The 25,021-nt window shown below is 43.5% G+C and overlaps 2 protein-coding genes across 3 annotated transcripts; one reads left to right on the forward strand and one right to left on the reverse strand.

The window, feature by feature from the left end:
* Nucleotides 1-875: 875 nt before the first annotated feature.
* TRNT1 (tRNA nucleotidyl transferase 1) lies at nt 876-6,355 on the forward strand. Its single transcript, XM_027700402.1, has 7 exons — nt 876-1,072; nt 2,205-2,398; nt 2,948-3,086; nt 3,367-3,493; nt 3,677-3,870; nt 4,047-4,297; nt 5,220-6,355. Exons 1-7 carry the CDS (start codon nt 895-897, stop codon nt 5,466-5,468), a joined length of 1,332 nt encoding a protein of 443 aa, XP_027556203.1. The 5' UTR covers nt 876-894; the 3' UTR covers nt 5,469-6,355.
* A 1,356-nt stretch (nt 6,356-7,711) lies between these two features.
* CRBN (cereblon) lies at nt 7,712-24,717 on the reverse strand. 2 transcript variants are annotated; one of them, XM_027700400.1, is made up of 11 exons: nt 24,607-24,717; nt 21,428-21,540; nt 20,229-20,431; nt 18,988-19,137; nt 17,057-17,219; nt 16,565-16,627; nt 16,061-16,145; nt 15,783-15,898; nt 13,757-13,821; nt 12,512-12,643; nt 7,712-11,265 (listed from the first exon to the last, which is right to left on the reverse strand). In XM_027700400.1, exons 1-11 carry the CDS (start codon nt 24,671-24,673, stop codon nt 11,082-11,084), a joined length of 1,341 nt encoding a protein of 446 aa, XP_027556201.1. In that variant the 5' UTR covers nt 24,674-24,717; the 3' UTR covers nt 7,712-11,081. The 2 variants fall into 2 exon arrangements, with proteins under 2 accessions (XP_027556201.1, XP_027556202.1); XM_027700401.1 differs by having other exon boundaries at nt 21,428-21,537; nt 24,607-24,715.
* Nucleotides 24,718-25,021: the final 304 nt, after the last annotated feature.

A 25,021-nucleotide genomic window follows, 5' to 3' on the forward strand; every position in this document is an offset into this window, starting at 1 on the left:
CCTTGTCCTATCTGTCCATGTAAAAAACTCACTCCCTCTTTTTTATAAGCCGCTTCAAGCACTTTATGGTCTCTTAGTCCCAGCCCAATGGTCTGGGAGAGGGTGTGAAAATCCTAATTGATTACATTTCTGCACAGGTCTGTCCTTGTTTCCTCGCTGGTACTCTTTGGGCTCCCTTGGCTGTGCCCTGGCAAAGCCCCCTGGCAGAGCCTTTGACACCAGGCTGTGTCTGCCTGGTAGGAGCTGTGCCGAGGTGGGTATGGGGCTCTTCTCCCAGGAACCAGCAGTAGGACAACAGGGCACAGCCTTGAGCTGCACCAGGGGAGGTTTAGGTTGGACATCGGGAAGAAGTTCTTTACAGAGAGAGTGATCAGACACTGGAAGGGGCTGCCCAGGGAGGTGGTGGAGTCACGGTCCCTGGAGGTGTTTAAGGACAGGCTGGATGTGGCATCAGTGCCACGGGCTGGGTGACAGGGTGGGGTCACGGGTGGGACCCGCTGATCTCGGAGATCTTTTCCAGCCTGGTTCATTCTGTGATTCTGTGGCACTGTTTATGTCTCTGCAGTGTACGAGCCCCTAACAGCCCAGCAGCTCCCGCTGGGCTCACAGACCCCTGACCGGCGGTGACTCTGCTCACAGCAGCGCTGTTCGACACACACCGAGCGAGCATCCCTGCACTGCTCCGCCCTGAGGGGCCGGGCCGAATGGAGCTTCCCCGCCCCTGAGGGGCCGGGCCTGACCGAACGGAGCTTCCCCGCCCCGCTCCGCCCTGAGGGGCCGGGCCAGGCCGGGCCGGGCGGGGCGGTCGCGCTGAGCTCATCGGCCCGCGCCGGGGCGGCGGAGCCGCGTCCTCAGCCGGGGTGAGTGGGGCCGGGGCGGCGGGAGCGCCCGGGCATGTGGGGGCACCTCTGGGGGCACCTCTGGGGGCACCTCCGGGCACCCCTGTGGGCTCAGGTGCTGGTTGTGCCCCGCAGGGCCGGGCTGCGGCTGCGGAGCGGCGGGAGCGGAGCCATGAGGCTGCAGGCGCCGCAGTTCCAGGCGCTCTTCACGCCCGGGCTGCGCAGCGTGGCCGGTGAGTGCGGGGGGACCGCGGGGTTCGCGGGGTCCCTGCGGGTGTTTCTGAGCGAGGAGATGGGTCGTGAAATGCTCTGGGTTGGGAGGGACCTAAAGCCCATCCAGTGCCACGCTCTGCCGTGGGCAGGGACACCTTCCACCAGCCCAGGTTGCTCCAAGCCCCATCCAACCTGGCCTTGGACACTTCCAGGGATGGAGCAGCCACAGCTTCTCTGGGATCCTGTGCCAGGGCCTCCCCACCCTCACAGGGAAGGATTTCTTCCTAATATCTAATTTAATTGCCCCTCTCTTAGTTTGAAGCCATCCCCCCTGCCCTTATAATTACTTGCCCTAATAATAATACTTGTATTATTTGCAGTAATACTCCTTTAGTTGCTGACTGCACTCCTTGGATATCAAAGGGAGTCCATGTAGAGACAATATATATTTATTCAGTGGGTTAACTCTGTTTATACATGTTTATTGCCCCAGGGATGGGGCAGCCTGTACCAGGGCCTCACTACCCTCACCAGCAAGAATTCCTTCCCAATATCCAGTCTAAATCTTACCTTCAGCTTAAGGTCATTGTCCCTTGTCCTGTCACCCCATCCCCCATAAAAAGTCCCCCCCCACCTTTTTGTAAGCCCATTTAGGCACTGGAAAGGTCTAAGGTCTCCCAGAGCCTTCTCTTCCCTAGGCTGGACACCCCCAGCTCTCCCAGCCTGTCTCAAGGGATGAGGCAGAGCTCGGTTTCCCCTTTGTGGGCTGTGATTCCATGATTCTACGTTGTTCCTGGAGAAGTTTAGTTCACAGTTCACTCTCTCTGCCATGAGTAAACCAAGCACTGTTCCCTTGTCAGCCCTTAAAATGATCCACACCCCCCAGTATCAATTAGCAACCTGCCAATATTTAGGTCAGAAATGCTCCAGAAAAAAAATTAAATCAAATGACAGGAAAAATACCTGTGGGTGCTCAGCTGTGCCCCTGATTAGTGCATTTTGCACGAAGCTGTGAGGTACTTGCTGCTTCCTGCACATTGGAGTGTGTATTCCCACATGTGTGATCCTGATCTGGGAGAAGGCAGGTTAGGGCTGACACTGTGCTCTGGGTTTATGTGAGACGGTGCTTTATGGTTTTCCTTTCCTTCCCAGAGCTGTTTGAGAAGAAGAACTACGAGCTGAGGATAGCAGGGGGAGCCGTGAGGGATTTGCTCAGTGGGGTGACACCACAGGACATCGACTTTGCCACGACAGCCACCCCGGCAGAGATGAAGGAGATGTTCACCTCAGCTGGAGTCCGTCTGATCAACAACAAAGGAGAGAAACATGGAACCATCACTGCCAGGGTTGGTTTGGGGTTTGACTGGGATCTTTTCTAAGCATCTGAATGTCTGTGGATGTGCCCCATGTCCAGTAGAAAGCTGTTAGTGTGCTCTTTCTTTGTTAAAGCCTCACAGAGGGGTTTAAATGAGACCCTCTTCTAAAGCATGGAGTGATTTTTTTGCTTCTTCACTGTAGAATTCAAATAATCACCATATTTTAATGCATGCAACCCATTCATGCTGCTGTGTCATCACTAGAAAAGATGATGTAGACCACCCACATGTCCAGATAATGTGGGCAAGTTGATCCTGTTTCCCGCTCCCGATTTCCCAGGTCATGTTTCCTCTGCCTTGCTCTGCAGGAATATTTCTGCAGGCCCTTTAGAAAATAAATAATGCAAGGATTGCCTTCAGGGGTTCATATTTCTCAGTTGCCTGCTCTGTAGGAAAACGTGGCACACGTTGCTTTGTCCACTCGCTGCCTACAAACAGGAGGCTGAAAAAAATAACCCAGGTTTTTAGGTTTTTCCCTGCCTGGCTGTGTTGAAGTAACCATGTCTGTGGGATTTGCAGCTCCATGAACAGAATTTTGAAATTACCACTCTTCGAATAGATGTTGTCACCGATGGACGACACGCCGAGGTGGAGTTCACCACTGACTGGCACAAGGATGCTGAGAGGAGGGATCTCACCGTCAATTCCATGTTTTTAGGTACGTTCTTTTGAAAAGCAAATATTTAGCTTTCCTGTTGTATACAGTAGGGAGTATTCTAAATATTTATATTTATAAATATCTGTAATATTTCAAAATAAGCCAGTGAATTCTGTCTGTTTCAATTTTGTTTGATTCTCCTGTGCAAATATGTGAGGTGACCTGACAAACCAGCTCAACTCACACAACTTCCCTTCTATATTTTCAAATTATAGTGTTTAATTATGTCAACCACATTCTTGAATTCATACTTTTCTGGGTTTTTTTCTTCTTTTTCTAGGTTTGGATGGGACACTGTATGATTTTTTTAATGGCTACGAAGACTTGAAAAGCAGGAAAATCAGATTTGTAGGGAAGGCAAGTGAGAGAATACAAGAAGATTATTTACGAATCCTCAGATATTTCAGGTAAGAGGTTTTGCCTTTCCCAGATGAAGAAATGAACTGTAGAAGGTTTCAGAAACATGCAAAAAGAGATCACTGATGTAAAAAGAGTTGTAGTTGTCATATTTCCTTTCCAACCTAAATGATTTTGTGATTGTAAGTGCAATAGTTGTTCCTAATCTAACATCCAGGGGGTGTATTTGGCAGATTTTATGGAAGAATTGCAGAGAAAGCTGGAGATCATGAACCTGCCACACTGCAAGCAATTAAAGAAAATGCCAAAGGTTTGGCTGGAATATCAGGAGAAAGGATTTGGGTGGAACTGAAAAAAATCCTTCTTGGAAACCATGTAAATCATTTGGTTCAACTTATGTATGAGCTGGACATTGCCCAGTACATAGGTAAGGTGAAAATTGATTTCTTACTCCTATATCATAGACAAACAGGACTTGCAGTGTGGCAAACCGAGATAAAACTTGGTTTCACTCAGAAAAAAATTAGATTTGATTTTTTTCCTTGTGTTAACATCCACATTTCTTATTAATGCTTTTTTGCATTTCTTTGTGTATCCCTTTAGGGCTCCCACTTGATGGGAATTTAGAGGAGTTTGCCAGAGTCACTAAAAATATTCAGAATCTGTCTCCAAAACCCATGACTGTCCTGACATCCCTGTTCAAGGGGAAGGATGATGTCACCAACCTTGACCTGAGGCTGAAAATCTCCAAAGAAGAAAAGAACCTGGGCCTTTTCTTAGTGAAGCACCGCCAGGAACTGAGCAAGGCCACGGGGCCAGAACCACTGAGGCCATACCAGGACTTTTTGATGGATGTAAGTGTTTCCTATGGTTTTTTATTTGGTCTTCCCAGGAAACTGAATTTCCAGTTGTACAGAGCAGCAGAGATGACAAGGCCTAGTGGAAAGAAAGAGCCTAAAAGAGCTGAGAGCCATTTCATAGCAGGCTGCTCTCTTGGGCTTAACCAGTGTTTTTAAAGGCCATGATATTTTCATCACAAGGATGCCATGCACTGATAAAAATTACAAGCCAGCTTTGGATTGCTGCTTCTGTAATATTGTCACAGAAAATGGAGGAGTAGCTTTTGTGTTATAAATATTATTGACACCAGTTCCAGTTAAATCAGGTGGGGTTGGGTGGTTTGTTTTTCAAACAAGGCCAGGTTGGGTGGGACTTGGAGCAACCTGGGCTAGTGGAAGAGATCCCTGCTCATGCAACCAGATGATCTTTAAGGTCCCTTCCAAGCCAAACCATTCTGTGATTCTATTATTCTTTTTTTTTTCCCCCCTTGTTTTTCCTCTGGACAGAGAACCAGAAATCAAGAGCTATTGCAAATGTCCTGGCATGTCTCTGGCACATAAAGCAGAAACTTTGGTATAAAAAGATTCTCTTCCTTTGGTAGAGTTTAGTTCTGCAAAAGGATGAACAGCAGACATTTCTGCTTGGCTTCAAAAGCTTTTTTTCTTTTCCGTCCAAGATACCAAGGCTTTAAATTCATTTTTAAGAAATTTATAACAAACAAGCAAACCCACCATATTTGTAGCAGTTGAAAGCCTTTCAGTCAGGCTGAAAAATGTTAGCACTGAGTTTTAACACTTGTGAGGCAGGAGAGATCCTAGTTTCCCTGGATCCAACTCGTCCAGATCCGGCCTGATAAGGTGTGGTGGGAGTAGCACAGTTGGAGCTGTTTTCTGCTGATTCCCAGTGAATCCTTTCTTTTTCCCTGTTCTCTCCTAGTCTAGGGAAGCCAACACAAATTCCAAGATCTTCGAGCTCCTGAAGTACCAAGGAGAAGAGCAGCTTTTAAAGGAGATGCAGGACTGGACTGTTCCCACTTTCCCTGTCAGTGGCCATGACTTACGGAAGATGGGAGTGACTTCTGGGAAGGAAATTGGAACAGCCCTGCAGCAGCTGAGGGATGAGTGGAAAAAGAGTGGATACCACATGGATAAAGAGGAACTGCTGAGCTGCCTGAAGAGGGTGTAAAATGAATAACAACAGAACTGTTTGTGCCCTGATCCAACTTGGAATATCTTGTCCCTCACAGCCAGTAGAGCTTCTGTGACATTTAACACCTTCAGTTACTAATCCATCATTTCTGCAAGGAGAGGTTTAATTGTGTAATAATGTAAGACATTATTTGCCAAGTTCCACATTTTCTACCTCTCTCTGTTGTATTTAGTGATAAATATTTGCTGCTTTATCATGACTTTGAGGCACTAGAGGTGACAGCAAGGTTTTTCTCATTCTGACTTTGCTATATCTAAAAAAAACCCCCACAAATCTTCAAAAAAAGTGTTTCTATCCTCTAGATAAAATCAGGGAGGGTTTTTTGTGCCTAAGAGATTGACAGTGTCTGGAAATAGTGAGCTGTAATTTAACTCTTTGTAGTTAAAGCTGGATACCAGATGGAAACACTCCAGCAGTTCCCAAACAGTCTTACCATGGAAAACCAGTCTGTTTCCTAGAAATATTTTTATTTTCCAGAATTCCAGAATCAGTTCTAGATTAAAAGGATGACTGGGCTGAGTCAGTATCGTGGACTTCTTGTCTCTTCAGTAGCTTTTCAGTAACTTACCACTGAGTAATTAAATCCAGGGAGAGCTGGTGGAGGGTTCTACAGCGTGTGAAACAAACTATTAATGTTAATTAGCATTAATTGGGTGGAGATCCAGGGTCCTTGCCTTGGGAAGTTGGGTTTTTGGAGCACTGCTGTCTCCATGAATGTGTCTTTACTATCCCTGGCTTTTTTGGTGTACTGTTAAAAACAAAAAATAACTCTCATTGAGAGCAGCTCTTGTGTGTATAAACTTTATTGCAGGTTGAAGTTTTCCTACAAAACCATGGTAACTAATAAAATCCTTTGGATTTCATTTTCCTTGGATATCATTTTGCAACACTAGATGGCAATACTGGAGCAGTGCTAAAAGAAATCAGCAGTTTCTGGTTTTCATACAACTTCCCAGCTGCCTTTTCTTTTCCTAGGAAGTCGGTTCCTGTAAATAAATTATTCTGAAGGTACTTGGGAGCCTGAGGAAGAAGCAAGGGAAGAGAAAAAGTGCTGTTTGTTAATAAGGCAAATCTCACGAGAACATGATGGTGCTTAATTTAATGATGTAATTAAATGGAAGCCTCCTTTGTGCAATTTATTGAGCTCCTGAAATCTTGGGAGGGAGACGAGTGATAAAATGTAGTGCTGTGGTGGATTCCTTTAAAGAACTTAAACCTGCAGCTTTAGGGCAATGGCTGGGGAGGTGATAAAATGAATTAATTAAAATTAACACATTAACCTTACCCAAAATTGCTGTCGGGGTCAAACTGCACTTGGAAAGAGGGTTTTTAAGGACAAAAGCTTAAAACTGAGTCTTGTCATGGACCAAATGGACACTTTGGACAAAGTTCAGCCACAAGGTTTAATTTCCAGCTGGTTCTCAGCCCTCAGAGGGGCTGGGTGTGCCTGGATCCACTCCTAGGCCCAGCTTTAGTCAGTGCTTTATGTCTAAAGGATTGTAGAGGTGTCACTGAACCTTTAGACAGCTTTGTCCTTCAGGATTAAGAGTGACAAACAACATATTAACAGAAAGGGATGATTTATTTAAATGGATGCTGATAAAGATTAGACTGAAAAAGCTTTAACCAGAACTTTTTACTGCACAGCACACACAGTTACAACTCCTCGTGAGTGCACTGGTAATTAAATCAATCCTTTCAAAGCCAGCTTAATTACCATTAGTAGAGAGTGATGTTACTCACCCAAAAACTGTGGGCAGGTCCTTTCCCCATCCCTGTGGATGCCAGCCTTGGTCTGGAAGCATCTGACTCACACTGCCTTGTGCTGGGTTTAATTTGAGATGTTTTGGCCAAGCTGGTCTCAGCTTCTCCCCTCCCTCCATCCATCACTGGTGACTTCCAGTAAGGCCAAGTCTGAGCTGGTTTATTCCCAGCTTGGCAGAGGGTCCTGCTGCAAATCTCCAGTGCTCATGAAAAGCAGCACAACCAGATGAGTCTGAAAGCACCTTCCTTACCAGTCCTGCTTGGAATTCTCGTGTTCAAACAGCTCCTTGAAAAACCATCTTGTGCTTCAGGGTTCCCCTCGGACTGTGGAGCATCTCTGTTCGTTATCTTCCACAGGAATTAACCCCTGCTAAAATGAAAGGGCATGAAAACAAAATAATCACATTTTTAAAGCAAGCAGTGCCAGCTTGAGCCCTGAAAAAATGATGTGTTTGTTTGTTTGAGTAAACACTTTATATTTTACAGAGTATGGACTATTTAAATGTCAAAAGAGATGAAGCAGTTTGATACACACGTGGTCAAGGTAAAATACTTCTCTACAATGGATTAGTTGACTAATTAGTCTGTGCCAGTTGAGCCTGCACAGACTTTGAAGCCAAAATTCTTTCATTCCACGACTTTTGCAGCCAACCTGTTTAAAACACAACATAAACCCAAGCATCGCCTTTTTCCCATCCCAGCAATCAGCAAAAGAACAGGTGAGTTTTGAAACAAATTGAATTTTATTCTTTGCAAATGTTTGCAAGCAACAAGATCTGTCAGAAAAGTTGTCCCAAAAGGCAGAGAGAGGAAGAGTTAGAGAGGAGACAGGGCTGCCCCTCACCAGCCTCACAGAGCAATTCAAGGTGACAGTGGGAGGAACAAATGAACTGCAGCACGTACAAAAAGAGCATTATTATAAAACAAAGAGCATTTGAACATGTCTCAGACCCAGTGTGCAAACGGCCTATGTGGTTCTACCTGTTAATCAAAATATATGAAAACTGCAATATTACAGGCTCTGATTGTGAGGGTGCAAAGATGGCTTGGGAATGAGTCTGTGCTCCATGTGCTGAGATCCATCAGCCCTGCTGCCTGCAGGACACTCCTCCTGTCCCAAAGGGTGCACATCCCACCCCCCTCCCCTTCCCAGACAAACATCAGCTCTTCCACAGACCTATTCCCACATCTCAGGGCAGAGGAGGATGGTGGCAGAGGAGAAAAATGATCCCCTGGGCAGCAGCCACTGGATTAATTCCTGCAGGAAGCTACAACCAAGGAATGGGGTAAATGTAGCAAATTATCATAAAATGTCATTTCCTTTGCCTTAGCTCTCAAAAGCAGACCATGGCCATACCTGTAACAATTTTCCATAATCCCAACCTAAGAGTTTTCTCTTCAAAACAGAGAAAAGCACAGAAAACATGTCCCAAGGTACAGAACCATCCCCAAGCCCCCACCCACCCTGGAAGCCACGTCCTGTACACCCTGCTCACTCACTGTACTGGAGTCATGGCAGGATTCCTCAGCAACCCACAGCACACTTGTTTTCAACCTGGAAAGTGTCCTGGACTTCCACATGGCAAACATCACACAGGTCAGGCAGATGGAACAGCATCATCAACAAGGAAATTAAATTACTGCCAATTTTACTCCTGACTTACCTTGATTATATTAGTTTACATTTGATTATACACACACAATCCCAAAAATATGCCTATTTTGGATTCAAACAGTACCAACATAACAACATTTTTAGTTGAGACAATCCAAAAGACTCAGCCAAAAACTCAAAGCCCTTATGAAGTTCAGTGACAGCTGAGAAAATCCTTTTGAAAACCCCCTTCACCATCCCCTCAGTGAATATTCCAGTGGCAGCAGAGGAAAACACTCTCAAACCTCCTGCCACCACCAAGCCCCCCTGAGGGTCATGGGAACAACAGACAGGAGGGATTTTGAGGGGAAAAATAAACCAAGGTGTGTTTGTGTGTGCAGGGTGGGAGGGGTTCCAGTGCTTATCCAAGTGCAGAGGATCCAGAGCCTCCCTCTCACACCAGTGCTTGGCATTCCAGCCTTTCCAAAGCTTATTACAGAAACATAATCAAAATACAGGATGTTTTCTCCCAGAAAATGAGCCATCATTCACCCTCTATTTGTGCAGAGCTGTATCCCAAGCACTGCTTTTCACAGTTCACTGCTCCACAGAGCACTGCACACGGAATTAAACATGGAATTAAGGGTGTCTGAGGAGAACAAGGGAGAGCACAGAAGCACAGAGGTAGAAAGCTTCAGAGAACTAAACCTGAGTTACACAATCATCAGTTCCTACATACCTGACATGACAAACACCTCAGCAGCCTCTCAGGGTCACACCTGGGCATTCCCAGCTGCAGGGACCACATTCCACAGGAATCAGCTCCTTGTGGGACAAGCTCGGACCTGGCCCTCAGCTGAAGTGCTCTGGCCTTGCTACATCTGGTGCCTGACAGAGAACAAGCAACTAACAGCTCGTGTCTTAAACCTGAAGTAGTTTTGTGTCATTGTATTTAGCAAGTGAAGAAATAAAGAGTGAATGGTAAAGCTTCACGAGAAAAACAAGTGAGTATGTGCACAAACACAGGGAGAAATCTCCAGCTTCCATCACCAAAGTGAATTCTGAGGGAAAACCACCCCAATAAACCAGTGGCAAAAGCTGCCTCAGTTTGGCAGATAACGCTTCAGACAAAACACCCCCACCAAAACTAAAACAACAACCTACCAAAAAACAACCTCCCTCAAAACACTCTGCCTTCATCTGTTTTATTTAGAAATTTTTCCTCTTTGTAAGGTGATAACGTGGAATTTTACTTTATGATCTGTAAGTGCAAAAGAAAAAATAATTAAAGAGATGTTGCCTCCCCCTCGTCACGATAAATAGTCCTAAAAAATCCCCTCAGTGGCGTGTTTTAGAGAGTCCTTCCCAGAATTCTGGATACCTCTGCTGGTAAACCTTTCCAGTAACAATTTTGACAAGTAACTGAAGCACATTCAACAGCAAATGACAATGTTGTTTCTGCCCTGGGACTGACCTGTGTATTTTTTATAAACAATTTAAAATTTAAGACTTCTAAAGTCAAAGAGACTAAATAGATCAGACAACCGGTAAGGAACAAACACTTCCCATGGGTTCCATCCCGTGAGGCAGCAGCAGCTCCTGCTTTTGCCCATTCCAGCACTGCCACCATCACTTAGATCAGTCAGAAATACTTCAGCCTTGTTCTCTCTTCCGTGGTTATTCAGCAAATATCTGAGAAACAGCACAAGCAGAAAACCTGAAGTACTTCAGAGTCAGAAACAGGGATTCTCAGCAAAACCACTGGTAAGTGTATTATGGGAAATACTCTGCAGCAAGTAACTGGTATCTACCATCCCGGGGATATTGCATAAATCAGGCTCTGGTTATCTGGGATTTAGTTCCTGCCCATCTTCCTTCACTGCAAGTGGGAATTATACAGGGAGAAAGTTCAGTCTCAAATCTGGCCACGTGGATCAGAGATTTCTTGGTGTCTCCTGTTTCTGTCCAGATGGACCATCCTTTGTTAGTGTCTCAAGCCATCTCCTCTCCTCAGCTCTCCCTTTAAGGACTCAGCCTTCAGTCCCAGCGTTCCCAAAGGAACAGAACACGGATGCACAGCACTCCCAAACGCGGTGACCCTGCCTGTTCCCTTGGATTGGTGAGTGTGGTTGGGGGTTCTGGGGGTTCTCAGGTCTAAGGAAGCATCAGAAGCAGAACTGAGCAGATGCATCTGCAGGAGCCCTGGCCAAGCCCCTCCAGGAGGTGACAGGTCACAGGCAGAGGATCGGGGAGCCCTCGTGGTCGGAGTCTTCCTCCCCCTCTGGAATGCGGGGCAGGAGAGCGGAGCGTGTCAGCCCCCAGAACTTCTGAGGGGACATTTCCTTCTTGGTGGCTGTGAACTTCCAGCCCATGTGGCTCCCACAGATCCTGCACTGGGCTATAGTCCAGGCATACCTAAAACACAAACCAAAAGGTTTCATTTTGATGGAAGGAAAAGGCCCTTTAAAAAAACTTCACCGGCTAAGAAGTCCCAAGCTGGATTTGCAAAGAAAATCCAGGTGCCCAATTCCCACCTAAAACCTTGCAAAGCTTAAAAAAATTAAGAAAAAAATCCCCACAAACTCCCCACCCCCCAAGCAGCCTTCAAAGAGAGGAAGCAAGTAAAGCTTTTTATTAGCACAATGTTTCAGCAGCTGAAGAGATGCTGAGAGGCTCAAAGAAGGGTCAGAAAATGGTTCTCTGAGTAAATTACTTAATGGGAATAAAAGGGATTTTTGCCCTGCTCTTCTAAAAACAGGGAAAACTGCACTTCCCACAGCAACAGAGCTTTTCTTTAACAGCTTTTAAGGGTAGAACATGAATATTTCAAAGCCCTCACAGAAGAGCTGAGAAAACACAAAAGGATGAGAAATATTATCTACAGGTATTAGAAGCCACAAGTTTTCTTCAGGGAGTGTTAAAATGTGCAAGTATTGGGACAGAAATTCCACACACCCTCCACGTCACTGCTCAGTGCTATGAGACAATCCAGGGGAAAATCCTGGTCATTACTGGGCAAACTTTTACATCCTGACAGTTAATTCTGCTACTCTCTCAGAGAGACTGGCTCATTAAAAACAAAATAAAGTCCAAGATAATCAGAGCAATACAAATGTAACTTTTAATTTTACAAAACATTTAATCAGTTTTCAGAGCTAAAAAAAAGTGTTTCGGTAGAATAAGTATATCCTACTAAAATACTTCTTAAATAAATAGTATAAATATAGAATAAATATATTCTATAAATATAGAATAAATATATTCTGAATTTATATATTCTGATTTTCATTTGCACTTTCTGCTGAAAGAAAGCTGTGTGAAAACAATTATTTTAGTTGCAGCTATACACAAAGAAACTCCCAGACAACCAACTATTCATAAACTCCCAGATCACCAACTAGTGATCAGACTCTAAGCTATGTTTTAAGATCTGAAGACCTTCCTATTTTAAAAACATTAAAGATAAATTCTGTAAATATTTGATGTGATTTTTTTCATTTTATTCTGTGTTTTGAATAAGTCTAAATTTACTTCCTTGTTTTTTGTATGAGTGAAATGATGGCACGTGTTTAAAAATTAAATATTTAACTACTCCAATGTCACAGAAATACATTTTCAACCGAATTTCTGCCATTTCCTGGTAAAATCTGAGTGTTCTTACCCAGGGAACCAGCTGTGCTCTGTCGAGGGCCGTCCACTGAGATTCAAATTGCAGGCTTTATATACAGTGAGGGTTTCATGGATGTATCCATGGGGATTCACATAGGCTGCCATGGGGCCACACAAGGATAAGCTGCAACACACAATTAATGCTGGCAGAGTTCAAGGAAAAATCAAAAAACAAGCTCTGGCACATGTAAATAGAAGGGGAAAAAAGTACCTTTAATTATATCATTAAAAACAGAAAGAAAATATTTAAAATAATTTAAAATGTCATTTGGCCCATTTTCTTAGAATTGCAGTGAGGTACATGATAGACTCATCAGTTATTTTACTTGCTGCTTTCAAATAGCAACTGCCAATAAAAGCAATTAAAATCTAACATTAACAGTGAGAAAAATGTTCATTTATCACACCAACTTCTCCTCACCTTCTGTTAAAAGTACATCACATTGACACAGTAGGAATTGTGGTTTCTGCAATCCATTATTTGATTAGAAGATAAGAAATGGCTTTTAATTACCACGTCAGCTCCTTATCACACTGATAAAGGAAAACTGTGGGGAGTCTTTGTTAAACCAAGACATCTTTTAACCTTCACATTATCACAGGGGATGGGCTGATAGTCAAGATTAAAATAGTGACAAAACTGCCAGAAGCAGCAATTATTTGGGAAATCTACAGTCTCATTATTGTTAAACAAGGAAGATATTGTATAGTTCAAATACAGAATGGGACCATACTGTAGTTATTAGAGATAACCTGAAATTCGTAAAATAAAAAAGGGATCACAATGCTTAGTGACATAAATACACCTTCCTTGCATGACAACACCCTGGGAGCCTATTTATATCACCCAATTAGTGCATTGTAATCTCCTGTTGACACATAAAAGTGATGATGGAAGGGCTAAGAAATAAAACTTGGGATCTCAGAAACTTTGTTCAGAAACAACAGGATGGAAAAGTTTCCTGTAACACATTTCTATTTCAAATGCTTCAGTGCAAGGTGCTGGGTGTGTGGCACCACACTAAATTCTGTTACAATATACCTCAGATTTCCTCACTTTTTATTCAAAAAACTCAAGTAACCCGTTTTATTGTGTAAAGAAAACTCCCTATAAATATTTACTTCCATTTTATTCGAGCTGTGCAAAACACAGCAGTCATGAGACATGACCCAGCTGAACCTGCTTGGCTGTGCCAGGGATCAAGAACCTCCCAAAGATGAAGAGCAATAAACTCACCTGAATATTTCATTCTTGGTGGTTATTTCCGTGTCTTGGCATTGCTTACAACAGAGAGATGTACACTTGGAAAGGGAAAAAAGAGGGTCACTCCATTCATTTCCAGTGGCAAATAATAAATATGTCTCTCTCTTTCCCTCAGAACAGGCTTTGTAGCAATTATTTTGCTTATCTGAGCAGCAGGCACTTATGTTTTCCTCTTTCTATGAAATCATATTTTCTTCTGTGCATTTTACTTATTTAAACATTAATTATGATCTAAAAGACATCACAATTTTTACACACAAAGAGATCCACACACAGTTTTGCATTTGACTACACAAAGATAATAAATAAATGAGCCAACCTCCCAAGGTCTCGGAAAGCTAATTTAGAAAAAACAACCTTTGCTCTCCTAAACTGCAGCACAGAAAAGGCAGATGAGTACAAATGCAATCATTAAGTCTTTCTAAAAATTTCAGAGTACTGTAGATCAATGGGTTTAATTTCCTCACAAAAAATAGGTAAAACATATTGATCTTTCTCTGGGAGATTAGAACAGATTAATCCATCTTCTACAATTTCCAGAAAGCAGAACCAAGCAATTCATCACTGCCCAGAAAATAAGCATTTAACTCAGCTTAGTAAATTAGTGAATCAGCTATTATTAATTTTCAGGAGGTGCAGTATTTCTTTTTAAGGGTAACACCTGTGAAATTCCCCCAAAATGATCCACTGCATTTTGGATTCAATTTGATATCAGTGAATCAATTTGATATCAAAGACAAAGGAAAATGGATCAGGCCTCAGATCAGTTATATTATTGGGAATTACATTTTGAACAAGCCAGAGCACCCTAAAGAACTCTGGCTAAAAAAAAAGAATGGATTGGACCAAAATAGATGTTGTTGAAAAAGCTGTAAAAAGCTATAAATGCACTCAGCAATCTCACACTATTATAGAACAGTTAAACACATTTACAGGCTAGAATGGCACATGTTGATGAAGAAAACACCTTTTTAGTGTAGGTTAACAATCAACTCTACCTTCTATTTTATGAGGGTAACTTTAGACTTGTCACCTTGGAATTTATAGAAAATACAGAATGTACTGAACATGAACAGTTCTCAGTAGCACCTGAATAGCAGAGTATTTTCAGAGTCCCTGACTCAGGAAAGATAAATGAAGTTTAATCTGGTTACAGAGCCTCAGGCAAAAACCTGCCCATTTCTGCCTCAGAATTTGGAAGATATGTTTTCTGTCTCCACTCTCTGTATTTTCCCTTTTACATTTTCTGGTGCCTGAACTTTGGGAAGAGGAACAGCATTAAAATGATATTGTGGTTCTCTTTTCCCCAGAAACAGGCAGCACTTTTTAGGCAAACAGGCAAAACTTCCACTGCTCTGTATCAAGCAGACAAACAATATTATTATTATTATTATTAATAAAGCATATATTACTATCAAGAAATGTACTGAATAAAAATAAAACATTTAGAGTATCACAAGGTCATGGCAATGGAAAGAAGGGATGGGAAGACAAGTTTTTTAATATCATAACAAAGAATTGCCTGACAAGTTAATATGTGTCTTTTGGAAAAAATCCTTATAGTCCAATATTTAGATTGATACTCAAGAGATCAACAGTACCAAGGTTTATCTTTTGCTACAAAATCCCCAGGTTTCCATGGCACTGATCCTTGACTGCAGTGTCTGTGTGGGGTTATGATGTTCATAAGATGCTTATGAGCAACACTGGACTTACAGCACCATCTCTTGGCTAAAAAAAGTGCTGGGAGGCCTTGAAATAGTGTTTCTAACATAAGCAAATATTATTTGTTCCATGTTTGCTGCCAAACAAAATCCAGCACTGAGAAACCACTTTCCTTCCTGAGCAAACTTAAAGGGGAGGGAAGAAACAACAGAAATTCATTCTCTAGAAGGATGAGCTGGAACATTAACAGGTTCTTGTCAGAGATTGTAACAGTCACTGCTATAATTCTTTATGGCAAGAACAACTTAAGGACAAGGAAAGCAAAAATACTCACTTTGTTCATAATGTCTAATTCACAGCGGAGTCTCTGCACAGCACTGCCTATTTTGAGCAGCTGGATACGTAAAGCATCATCAATGGGCAGGCAGGCAGCAACTCTGTAAGAAAAATCTGGAAATGAGAGACCAGCAGGTCTGTTAGAATTCAACAGAGAAACCAAACCCACTACTCCTGCTTACTCTGTAAAAGGTAATTGTCTAAGCTGTGCTCTCGTAGGAAATTAAAAAAAAATAATAAAGCAAACTCGAGCTTGTAAAATCAATAATTTCCTACCTATTGGGTTTGTTGGAAGAGATTCATCTTTAAGGTTTTCATCCCATTCATGTAGCTGCCTCTTGACTCTTTCCATCAAGGTTTCCTTTTGTTAGAAGAAAAGCCTAATTTAAATATATAGGTATTTCTGGTTTCTTAGGAAAAAAAAAAGGGAAGCAAAATGTAGAGTAAGGTATTTTCCCTAAGTGGACATTAGCTTTTAAGACTTGCAATAATTAAAGAATCATTTTGTATCTACGCATTTTAACTATTTTTGCTCTGAGACAACACAGCAGGAATCAGAAGCTCTAAAATCCACCCCAAAAACACACTCTAGCAGGAGGGAACAACCACACAGAGGGAGAAGCCCTTCCTGATCTTTTCACACTGCACTGAAAAGTATAAAGTGCTTTAAAATGCAACTTACGAGCCAACAAAATTAAAGCTTTTATATTATCCAATCCTTAGATATTACAGCCATAAAACTATCTGTAGGTTGTTTGATAATACACAGGGTGGACTTACAGCATCATACAGAGAGTAGAGCCAGGGAGGCCAAGATGTCAAACTGGCACAGTGGAACTTCCTCTGAAAGCAAACCCAGAAATATTAATTATTTAACACAAGCAGATTTTAGGCATAGAAGATTTCAAGGTAACTTCCCTTTTATATGTCAAAAACAGTGGGTTAAATAATAAATCCATACATAAACTGGCACAGGTTGCCCAGAGAAGCTGTGGCTGCCCCTGGATCCCTGGAAGTGTCCAAGGCCAGTTTGGAGCAACCTGGGCTAGTGGAAGGTGTCCCTGCCCATGGCAGGGGGTGGCACTGGATGGGCTTTAAGGACCTTTCCAACCCAAACATCCTGTGATCCTAGGAAAAGCAGGATGCTGGCATCTCCCTTCCCCATTGTGCCTCCTCCTCTACAGATGAACAGATGGAATTTTATCCTGATTTTCAAAACACCATCAGAAATTAAAAAAAAAACTCAACCAAAGTCAAGGAGTAACTTCCAACCTTCTGGTACTTCTGCCACCACTGGCGGATGGCTCGGTCCTGCCAGGAGGAAGGCTTGGGAGAGGGGAACACGTGGCACCTGCTGAGGGACTGCAGCTGCACTGCTGCCATCGTGGAGGGCAGCACTCGCTCCGGAAGGATCTGCACCTTGGCCTGCTGGATTCTGAGAGAAGAAAGAAAAGGGTGAGCTTTAAACACAGATCCAGGAGGTTAAAAACTGGACTGGACTGCTTATAGAACACAGGCTTGGGTAAGAGATTCATCACTACACAGCAGCAGAGAATTTAAGCAGCAATCCATTCCATCACATTTTTTTTGTCTTTGTATTTTAGAGCACTGTTGGGATTGTGGTGGACAGAAATACAGACAGATTGGCAGTGGCAACGCAGCAGAATATTCCACCATCTCAGCACTACGTATTTAGATTTTTGTCTCCTCAAGTGCCTTTTGGTACAAGGCAGTATTCAGCCCTCACATCTCATACCCTCCAAAGGTGGTTCAGCTGAAATGCAGTTTGCTATCTTCAAACCACAAAAGCTTATGTGCTCAGCCAGAGGTCAGAATCAGCAGAAATAGGATATAGACTCTGATCAGCTTTTAATATCCACCATGAAATCCCTATTCCACAAAGAGTTCAGCATATGTTGTGTGGCTACTAAGAATGCTGTCCAGGGGAAAGACTTCACTTTTTATCAGTATTATGCAGCAGAAATACTGAAATATTGAGGTGTGTGTCATTACAAATTTCCAATTTTATTAGAGGGACAACACTGAACTGGTAACTTACAATAAATTATAAATTGATGTTTTGCCATAAGCACTTAATCAGAAAGACCAAGAATTATGGAAATGTTTTTCTTGCTCAGAAGCTCTGGACACTGAATCCTCAGTAGCTGCTGCTACTGCAGTTGTCCAAGTACTGCCACCATGTGTCCAAGCAGTGGTTTTCCTGAGCTGTAAAATTTGGAGTGTGTTCTTTGTAACCAAAGGTTACACAGTGACAAACAGCAAGCAGCACAGGTATTCTTAATTTCTTCAGCTGCAGGTCATAAAAGCATAAAAATGCTGAGCCCTGGCTGCTTCCAGGCCTCTTCCTAAAGCAATGCCACTATACTGAACAGCAGGATACAGGTGATTAGCTTCAGATTTACAGATCTGGAGTAATACTTTATAAGCTTTGCAGAAACCTCTAGAAATTGTGCTAAGAATTGTCACATGCTCACAGGATCAATGGCTGGAGCCTGTACCTCTGGACAGTGACAATGACAGAGGCTCATAATACAGGGAATGATGTCAAAGGAAATGAGAAGACTCAGCATATTCTTACTAAATGTTAAGGATCTTAACCATTTTTATAAATGGACAAAGGTATTAATTACATAATATGATAAAAACAGTCAGAAGAGCCTCTAAATATCACAGGGATCCCACTGGAACATGGAAAAGGACTAGGAAATAAGAGAATACTCCTATCAAAGCTGACTTGAGTGTGTCTGACAAGCACATGAAGAGAATTGCCAAGCAATAGCAGGAGAAGCAGCACATTTTTATCAGAGAAGTCTCAGTGAACAGAAAGGAACAGTAAGACTTGCTGGAGATCAGGATGTACTAAATTGTGACAATGGTTAAGCTGAACAAGATTCAGGATTTGAGAAACTGAAAATGATGGGCTGCTTGCAGTTAGCAAAAAATCAAGATCCTGGATTCACAGTCAAATATTTATGCACAAATCTCAGTGGGCTTTTGGTTTACAAAGGAAAAAATGCCAGAAGTCCTTAATAACCAGAGAAGCTGCTGATTAAGCACTCAATAACTATCTATAGTAATTAGACAACTGTGTGACTGGAAGGGCAGCTGCATCTGCAGTAAAATGTAAAGTTTTGGTGAGACAAGATTTGCAGTAAGTAGAATTAAATAAATAACAGTCTTACCCATCTGACTGTGTTCTTATTTCAAGCACCTTGAACCTCTGCCTTCCTATTGCTTTCACCTTGACTGTTTCAATTCCATATTCCTGCTCTTCTCTGTAGGCATAGATTTCTGCTGTTGTTCCAAAATGTGCTTCCCTTTCACGGACGTTACTAAAATAACAGAATCAAAGATAAATTTAATCAATTACCCACCCTCCAAACAGCTCATTCAAATTCCAGGAGTCACTCTGCCTGCACTGACTATACGTGATGAGTCTTATCAAAAAAGTAATTTTGGTAAAATGCTTTCAACTAATCACAATTATTTTTCCTTAATTCCTTTATTTTGTTTTAAAAGCAACTTCTAATTTTTATATTTTTTTATGGTTGGGGTTTTTTTGCCAGTTAACTTGGTTTTATTTTAGGGTCTAGAGGTGACATTCTAGGAGCACAGGCATCACCAGTGTACCTGCATTTCAAATGCAGATACTTAAAGTATCAATACTGTTTAGATGGACTTTATAAAAATAACTGTTACCACCTCCCACATAATTAAACCATAGTAAACTGGGGGAGGGAAGAGGGAAGAAAATTCCCAACTTCTTTTGGCACTGATTAGCCTTCATCTTTTCCACTTTTTTATCACCTCTCGTGTCCCGTTTGTCTGTGCTTGTTAATTTACACACAAAACAAGCAACAATACAGCTCTGTGGTGGTTTGACCCCCACGAAGATCCAAGCTTCCCCGACCTTCCCACAATTTTACCTCAACACTGAAGAGAAACTTTCAGGCAAGCACACCTCTGTAGGGGGACGGGAAAATATATATATATATATATATTGGTCCTCCTGGCCGGAATCCCAACTGGAATTAACCATTTGTAACTCAGGGCCCCCCAGAGGGGGGCTGCTTACCCCAGGACAAGCTCTCAAAACAAGAATGTGATTTTTCCACTTCAGGTCCTGGTTTATTCTTTAAGCAAGATGGAACAAACAGTTACCAAAATCAAGAGGACGCTAAACAAGGAAGCAGATCAGCACTTGCTGTTTCTCTACACAAAAACCGTGATGCTGTCAAGCACCTACCTGGCATGACACGAAAACCTCATGACACACTAAAAGGCAATTTTGGGCAAACAATCTCAACGTACAAGTTGTTATTCAGCACAGAACCGATGCAACCACCTGCTTTTGGTTTAGCATCCAAAGAAGCAGCGCTCCAAATGCCCGTGCAGAGCGGTGGGAAGCTGCTGTGTGCTTTACCTGTAGGCAAGCACAGCGAAGGTCCTGTCCCTCTGGATCAGGTTGCGCACCATGCTGACCTCCTGCGGGTGGAAGAGCTGCAGGGGCAGCGTCTGCCCCGGGATCAGCATCACCATCACGTGGGGCAGCACCGGGATCACCTGGCAGCTGTCGTCGTCGTGGACCGTCCTGCCGTGGAACTCCTCCATGTCGGAGCCTAAGTACTGGGAACAGGGTAAAGGACAGTCAGAGAAGGGCCTTGGGGTTTGCGGGAAGGACGCGGAGCTGTGGGAGGCACCGAGGTGGTCGGAGCAATGAGCAGCTCTGCTGGGAGGAAAGGATGGGAGAGCCGGGATTGTTCAGCCTGGAGAGGATTCAGGGTGAGCTATGAGGAGAGGCTGAGGGAGCTGGGGCTGTTCAGCCTGGAGAAGAGGAGGCTCAGGGGAGACCTCCTCACTCTCTACAACTCCCTGACAGGAGGGGGGAGCCAGGGGGGGGTTGGTCTCTTTTCCCAGGCAACTCTCAGCAAGACAAGAGGGCTCGGGGTCTTCAGCTGTGCCAGGGGAGGTTTAGGTTGGATATTAGAAAGAATTTCTTTCCAGAGAGGGTGCTCAGCCATTGGAATGGGCTGCCCAGGGAAGTGGTGGATTCTCCATCCGTGGAGGTTTTTAAGATAAGACTGGATGTGGCATCAGTGCCATGGGCTGGGAACCACAGCGGGGTTGGATCAAGGGTTGGACTTGATGATCTCGAAGGTCCCTTCCAACCCAGCTGATTCTGTGATTCTATGAATTGTGGCCTTTCAGTGTCTGAAGGAGCCGACAAGAAAGATGGGGAGAGGCTGTTTACAAGAGCCTGGAGTGACAGGACAAGGGGAATGGCTTCACACTGCCAGAGAGTAGGGTTAGATGGGATATTAGCAAAAAATTCTTTATTATAAGGGTGGGGAGGCCCTGGCACAGGTTGCCCAGAGAAGCTGTGGCTGCCCCATTCCTGGGAGTGTCCCAGGCCAGGCTTGGAGAATCTGGGATAGTGGGAGGTGACCCTGCCCATGGGACTCAATAAGCTTTAAGGTCCTTTCAGCCCAAACCATTCAATGATCTTATGATTCTATGAAACTAAAATTAAGTCTTGGGCTTAAGAACATTACAACACAACCACACAAACCCAATCCAAACCTCTTCAAGATGTATTTAATGGACAATATATTAAAAACATACCATATGTGATGTGGGCAAACTGGTATCAAAATTAATGACGTTTGGCTTTTCCGCATCTTTACTATCTTGGTCTTCCACTTCCATTTCATTGTCATCTTCTTCCTCACTCTCTGCTAAGAAGCACAGACAGAATATTGTGTAGAAATCAATCAGCAAAGACTAAGAGGCTGAGAAAAATCAGAGAATGAGGGAAATGCATTCAATATGCCCAGGCTACAGCCCTGCACAGGGAAGCAACCTTTATATGTGTAAACTTGAGAAAAATAATTTTCTTGCTGTACACAGGAAAATCATTATTCTACAGAATGGCTCAAACACTGGTAATTTACTTTTGAAAGGCTAAAGAATTTTTGGAAGAAAATAATAAACAAAGGCTGCCAGTGCAGATTTTCCCTACAGTAGTACTTCTTTATCTCAGTTCTAAAGGTTTTCTGTCTGTACACTGGGTTTCCAGATAACTTAATTTCTTGTAGGGTGCTGAATGCAGTGTTTGAAGCAGTACAGACCCAAACAATAAAAATAAGCAATGTGAAGCTGTGTATTCATGCAGGGACTCCTGCTGGTATTTTAGACAATTTAACTGCTGTCAGGCTCTGCTGTGTGTACAAAACAAACACACGAACCCAGCAAAGGCAACTCCTAAGGAAGCAAATTACATGACTCTAAAAGATTTCAGGTATAAAACAGTATTTAAAAATTACTTTTTCCTTCCTATTTCTCAGTTCCAGATGTTGATCTTAAAATCATTTTCAGCAAGAGGACAGTTAAATGATCAGTATGTTTTATTTTGGAAACATAAACAGTGCACTTATCTGTATAAAATCCGTGCAGATATTCTAAAACAAATTAAAAACATAGTGAAATAATACAAAATATTATGTCTAAAATGCTGGTTTCACTGTCTGTTCTGTGCATTCCCATACAATGTGTGCCTGCAAATACCCAAACCAAACACAGTGCAATGATCACAAATTTATATCTGCTTTATCTGACCCTATTTCTTTGAACACAAACACTATTTATACACCATATTATATCTAAAATAGATGTTATCATAAGCCAATCTGCAGGATTCTTACACCAAGAGCTGCTGGGTAATGGATAATCCCAATGGTGCTGAAAAACATCATTTAGATCTTGAAAGCTATTACAAGATAAGCAAAAAAATATCTTAACAACAGCCTGTCTAGTTGCCTGCCTTTGCAATCAGTATATTGTTAAGAAATAGAGTTGAAAATTTAAAGGGTGGAGTGATTAACTGATCTGAAGGGTTCTGTAGGTAAATCTTACAAAAGAAAGGTGCTGCAGAACAGAAGAATCTTCCTTAAGAAAGGGGAGCACCACTAATGTTACTATTTCTGAGAGTGGGAAGAACTATAAGCTGGTTTTGGAGAACCTTTCCTTTCCTTCTTTGGCCTTCACACACATTTGTTAAATGTTCTTTACAAATTGTTTAGTCAATAGTCTTCTTTCTGCTTCACCTCATTTTTCATTTAATAATGCCTACTTTATAGAACCTGCTCCTATGGATCCATCCTATATTTTATTTAGCTCAACAAAAATTATCCAGCGTGTCAGGAAAGGAGGTTACAGGCTCTCTTTGGTATTTTACCTAATTAAAATATTTTAAGCAATGAGATATCATCTTCCTAATTATTGTTAAAAATATTCCATTTCTATATGCAATTTCCTTCCATCATATTCACTTAGGAACCCTGAATGATTGCAAAACGCTTAACATGTAAAAAACTGCCATTATTTTGCTTAGTTTGATGGAGGGAAAGAGCAGGAAGTTTTTGTTTGGTTCTGGGGCAGCAGTGCAGGACGGGGGAGAAAAAAAATAATATTCTGCTTTTCCATGTGCTTTCATCCAGCTGGATCCACCATTAGCATGTTGAACAGCCTTTTAGAGCGAGGCCATTCCCCTTGTTCTGCTGAAGGCAGAAGGAATTAACAGCAGTTGATTAGAGAGAACTGCCTGCCCTGCAAACTTTTGCTGGTTCTTGCCAAAAACGCACAGTGGCTGCTGTGTGGTGGCACAGGAACGATGACTCATTTCACTGCAGCAGCACCAGCGAGCGGCGAAAAAACACCACACCGGCGTCTTCACCCTCACCACGGGGACAGCAGGGGGGAGGCAACACAGTCTCACAACACATTTATTATTATTTTACACCCCTCGCTATACATTTATTATTATTTGTTTAGACCTCCAGCACGTAGGGATAAAGGAAAGGTAAATGCTGAGGGGACCCTGCATGACAGGGCTCACGCTCCCCTCATGGCACATCGGGCATTCCCAGAAGCTCCCGTTCCACCCTCGATGCCTTTGTGCAGAAATATGAACATCATAACAATATAATCCTATTAAGGCTGTGCTTCCTAAAATATTCAGGGAATATTTTCACATTATTTAAAATATACAGGCCTAAAATGCTCATAGAACTTCCTGCCCTAGGAAATGACTTTGGTTACTGGCAGGACTTACTGCTACTTTCTCCTCTAAGTGCTTATTCTGAAATAATGTTCTTTTCCAGTTTAGCACGAGCTGCTTCCCAAAACCATACGATCTCCCGCCAGTTTGGAGGCACTATATGCAGGAAAACGCACATTATTATGCAATAGGTATGCGTAGTGAGGAATTCCAGTGGGGTGCGTGCCCAGATAAGCCGGGCTGTCCCACACACCCCAGCACAAACACTGCCAAAGCCTGCACAGCACATGGGACACAACGCTGCCCTCCAGCCTCTTGCTTCCCTGCTTATTAACGGCACTGGAGAGCGTTTAAATGCAGTGAAGACCTTCTAAAACACCACACGTATTCCTCAGACTTTGCTTGGTTTGTGAATGTGCAGAGAAGTGTCCGGTTTGCCCAATCTGGTGGAAACCCCACAGCGCGTTTCACCCCAACACCCCACGACCGACGCGTCCCTTCCTCCACCGCACATTTATGGACTCGGTGGATTTATAAGAGCCCAGGCCTCACAAAAGCAGGATTTGCGGCTCCACCGCCCAAGGTTCGCCCTCCACCCACCGGGAGCGCCCACAGCTCCACAGCCCAGCACCCCCGGCCGCGCACCGCTCCCCTCACGGCCCCTCCGCCCTGCCCGCTCCCCTCCTTCCCCTCACATCGCCCTCAGCCCTTCCCTTCGCCCCTTCCCCCCGACCCCGGCCCCTACCGGGCACCAGCTGGAGGTGGTTCCCCATGTTGTTCCGCGGCTCGCCGCCTCCCTCCTCGGCGGCCATCGCTGTTTACCCGGAGAGGAGCCTGGGAAGCGGCCGGGGCGGGGCGGCAGGAGGAGCCCGAGCCGGAGCCGCGGGCTGAGGGGAGCGGGAGTTTCACCGACCCTCAGGGCTTCCACTTACTGTGGGGTGGTAATGCCGTGTCCCCCGGGGAGGGACAGTCCCTCCCGGCCCTGGCGGTGCCGGGGACAGCGGGCCCCTGCTCTCCCCAGAGGGCACGGCCATGGCGGACCCGGTCAGAGCCTCCGGGCTGGCACCTGCTCAGTGCCCGAGCCCGGCTTTGAGCCTGGCAGAGGGGCTGGATGCGGATAAAATCACATGGATGGAGCCCGTTGGGTAAATGGCTTGAGA

The sequence above is a fragment of the Neopelma chrysocephalum genome, unplaced genomic scaffold (assembly GCF_003984885.1).
Source record: "Neopelma chrysocephalum unplaced genomic scaffold, ASM398488v2 Primary Assembly neopelma1_147, whole genome shotgun sequence".
Classification (NCBI taxonomy): domain Eukaryota; kingdom Metazoa; phylum Chordata; class Aves; order Passeriformes; family Pipridae; genus Neopelma; species Neopelma chrysocephalum.

What these genes read in the sequence shown, in the direction of transcription:
- TRNT1 (XM_027700402.1), top strand. Translation starts at nt 895, where the DNA reads ATGTGGGGGCACCTCTGGGGGCACCTCTGGGGGCACCTCCGGGCACCC. An exon ending in CGAATCCTCAGATATTTCAG is followed by an intron (nt 3,494 to 3,676) that starts GTAAGAGGTTTT and finishes TGTATTTGGCAG; the next exon opens with ATTTTATGGAAGAATTGCAG. An exon ending in GGACATTGCCCAGTACATAG is followed by an intron (nt 3,871 to 4,046) that starts GTAAGGTGAAAA and finishes GTATCCCTTTAG; the next exon opens with GGCTCCCACTTGATGGGAAT.
- CRBN (XM_027700400.1), bottom strand. Translation starts at nt 24,673, where the DNA reads ATGGCCGCCGAGGAGGGAGGCGGCGAGCCGCGGAACAACATGGGGAAC. An exon ending in GTTTGCCCACATCACATATG is followed by an intron (nt 20,432 to 21,427) that starts GTATGTTTTTAA and finishes CCCTGTTCCCAG; the next exon opens with TACTTAGGCTCCGACATGGA. An exon ending in TCTACTCTCTGTATGATGCT is followed by an intron (nt 16,146 to 16,564) that starts GTAAGTCCACCC and finishes TTCTAACAAAAG; the next exon opens with GAAACCTTGATGGAAAGAGT.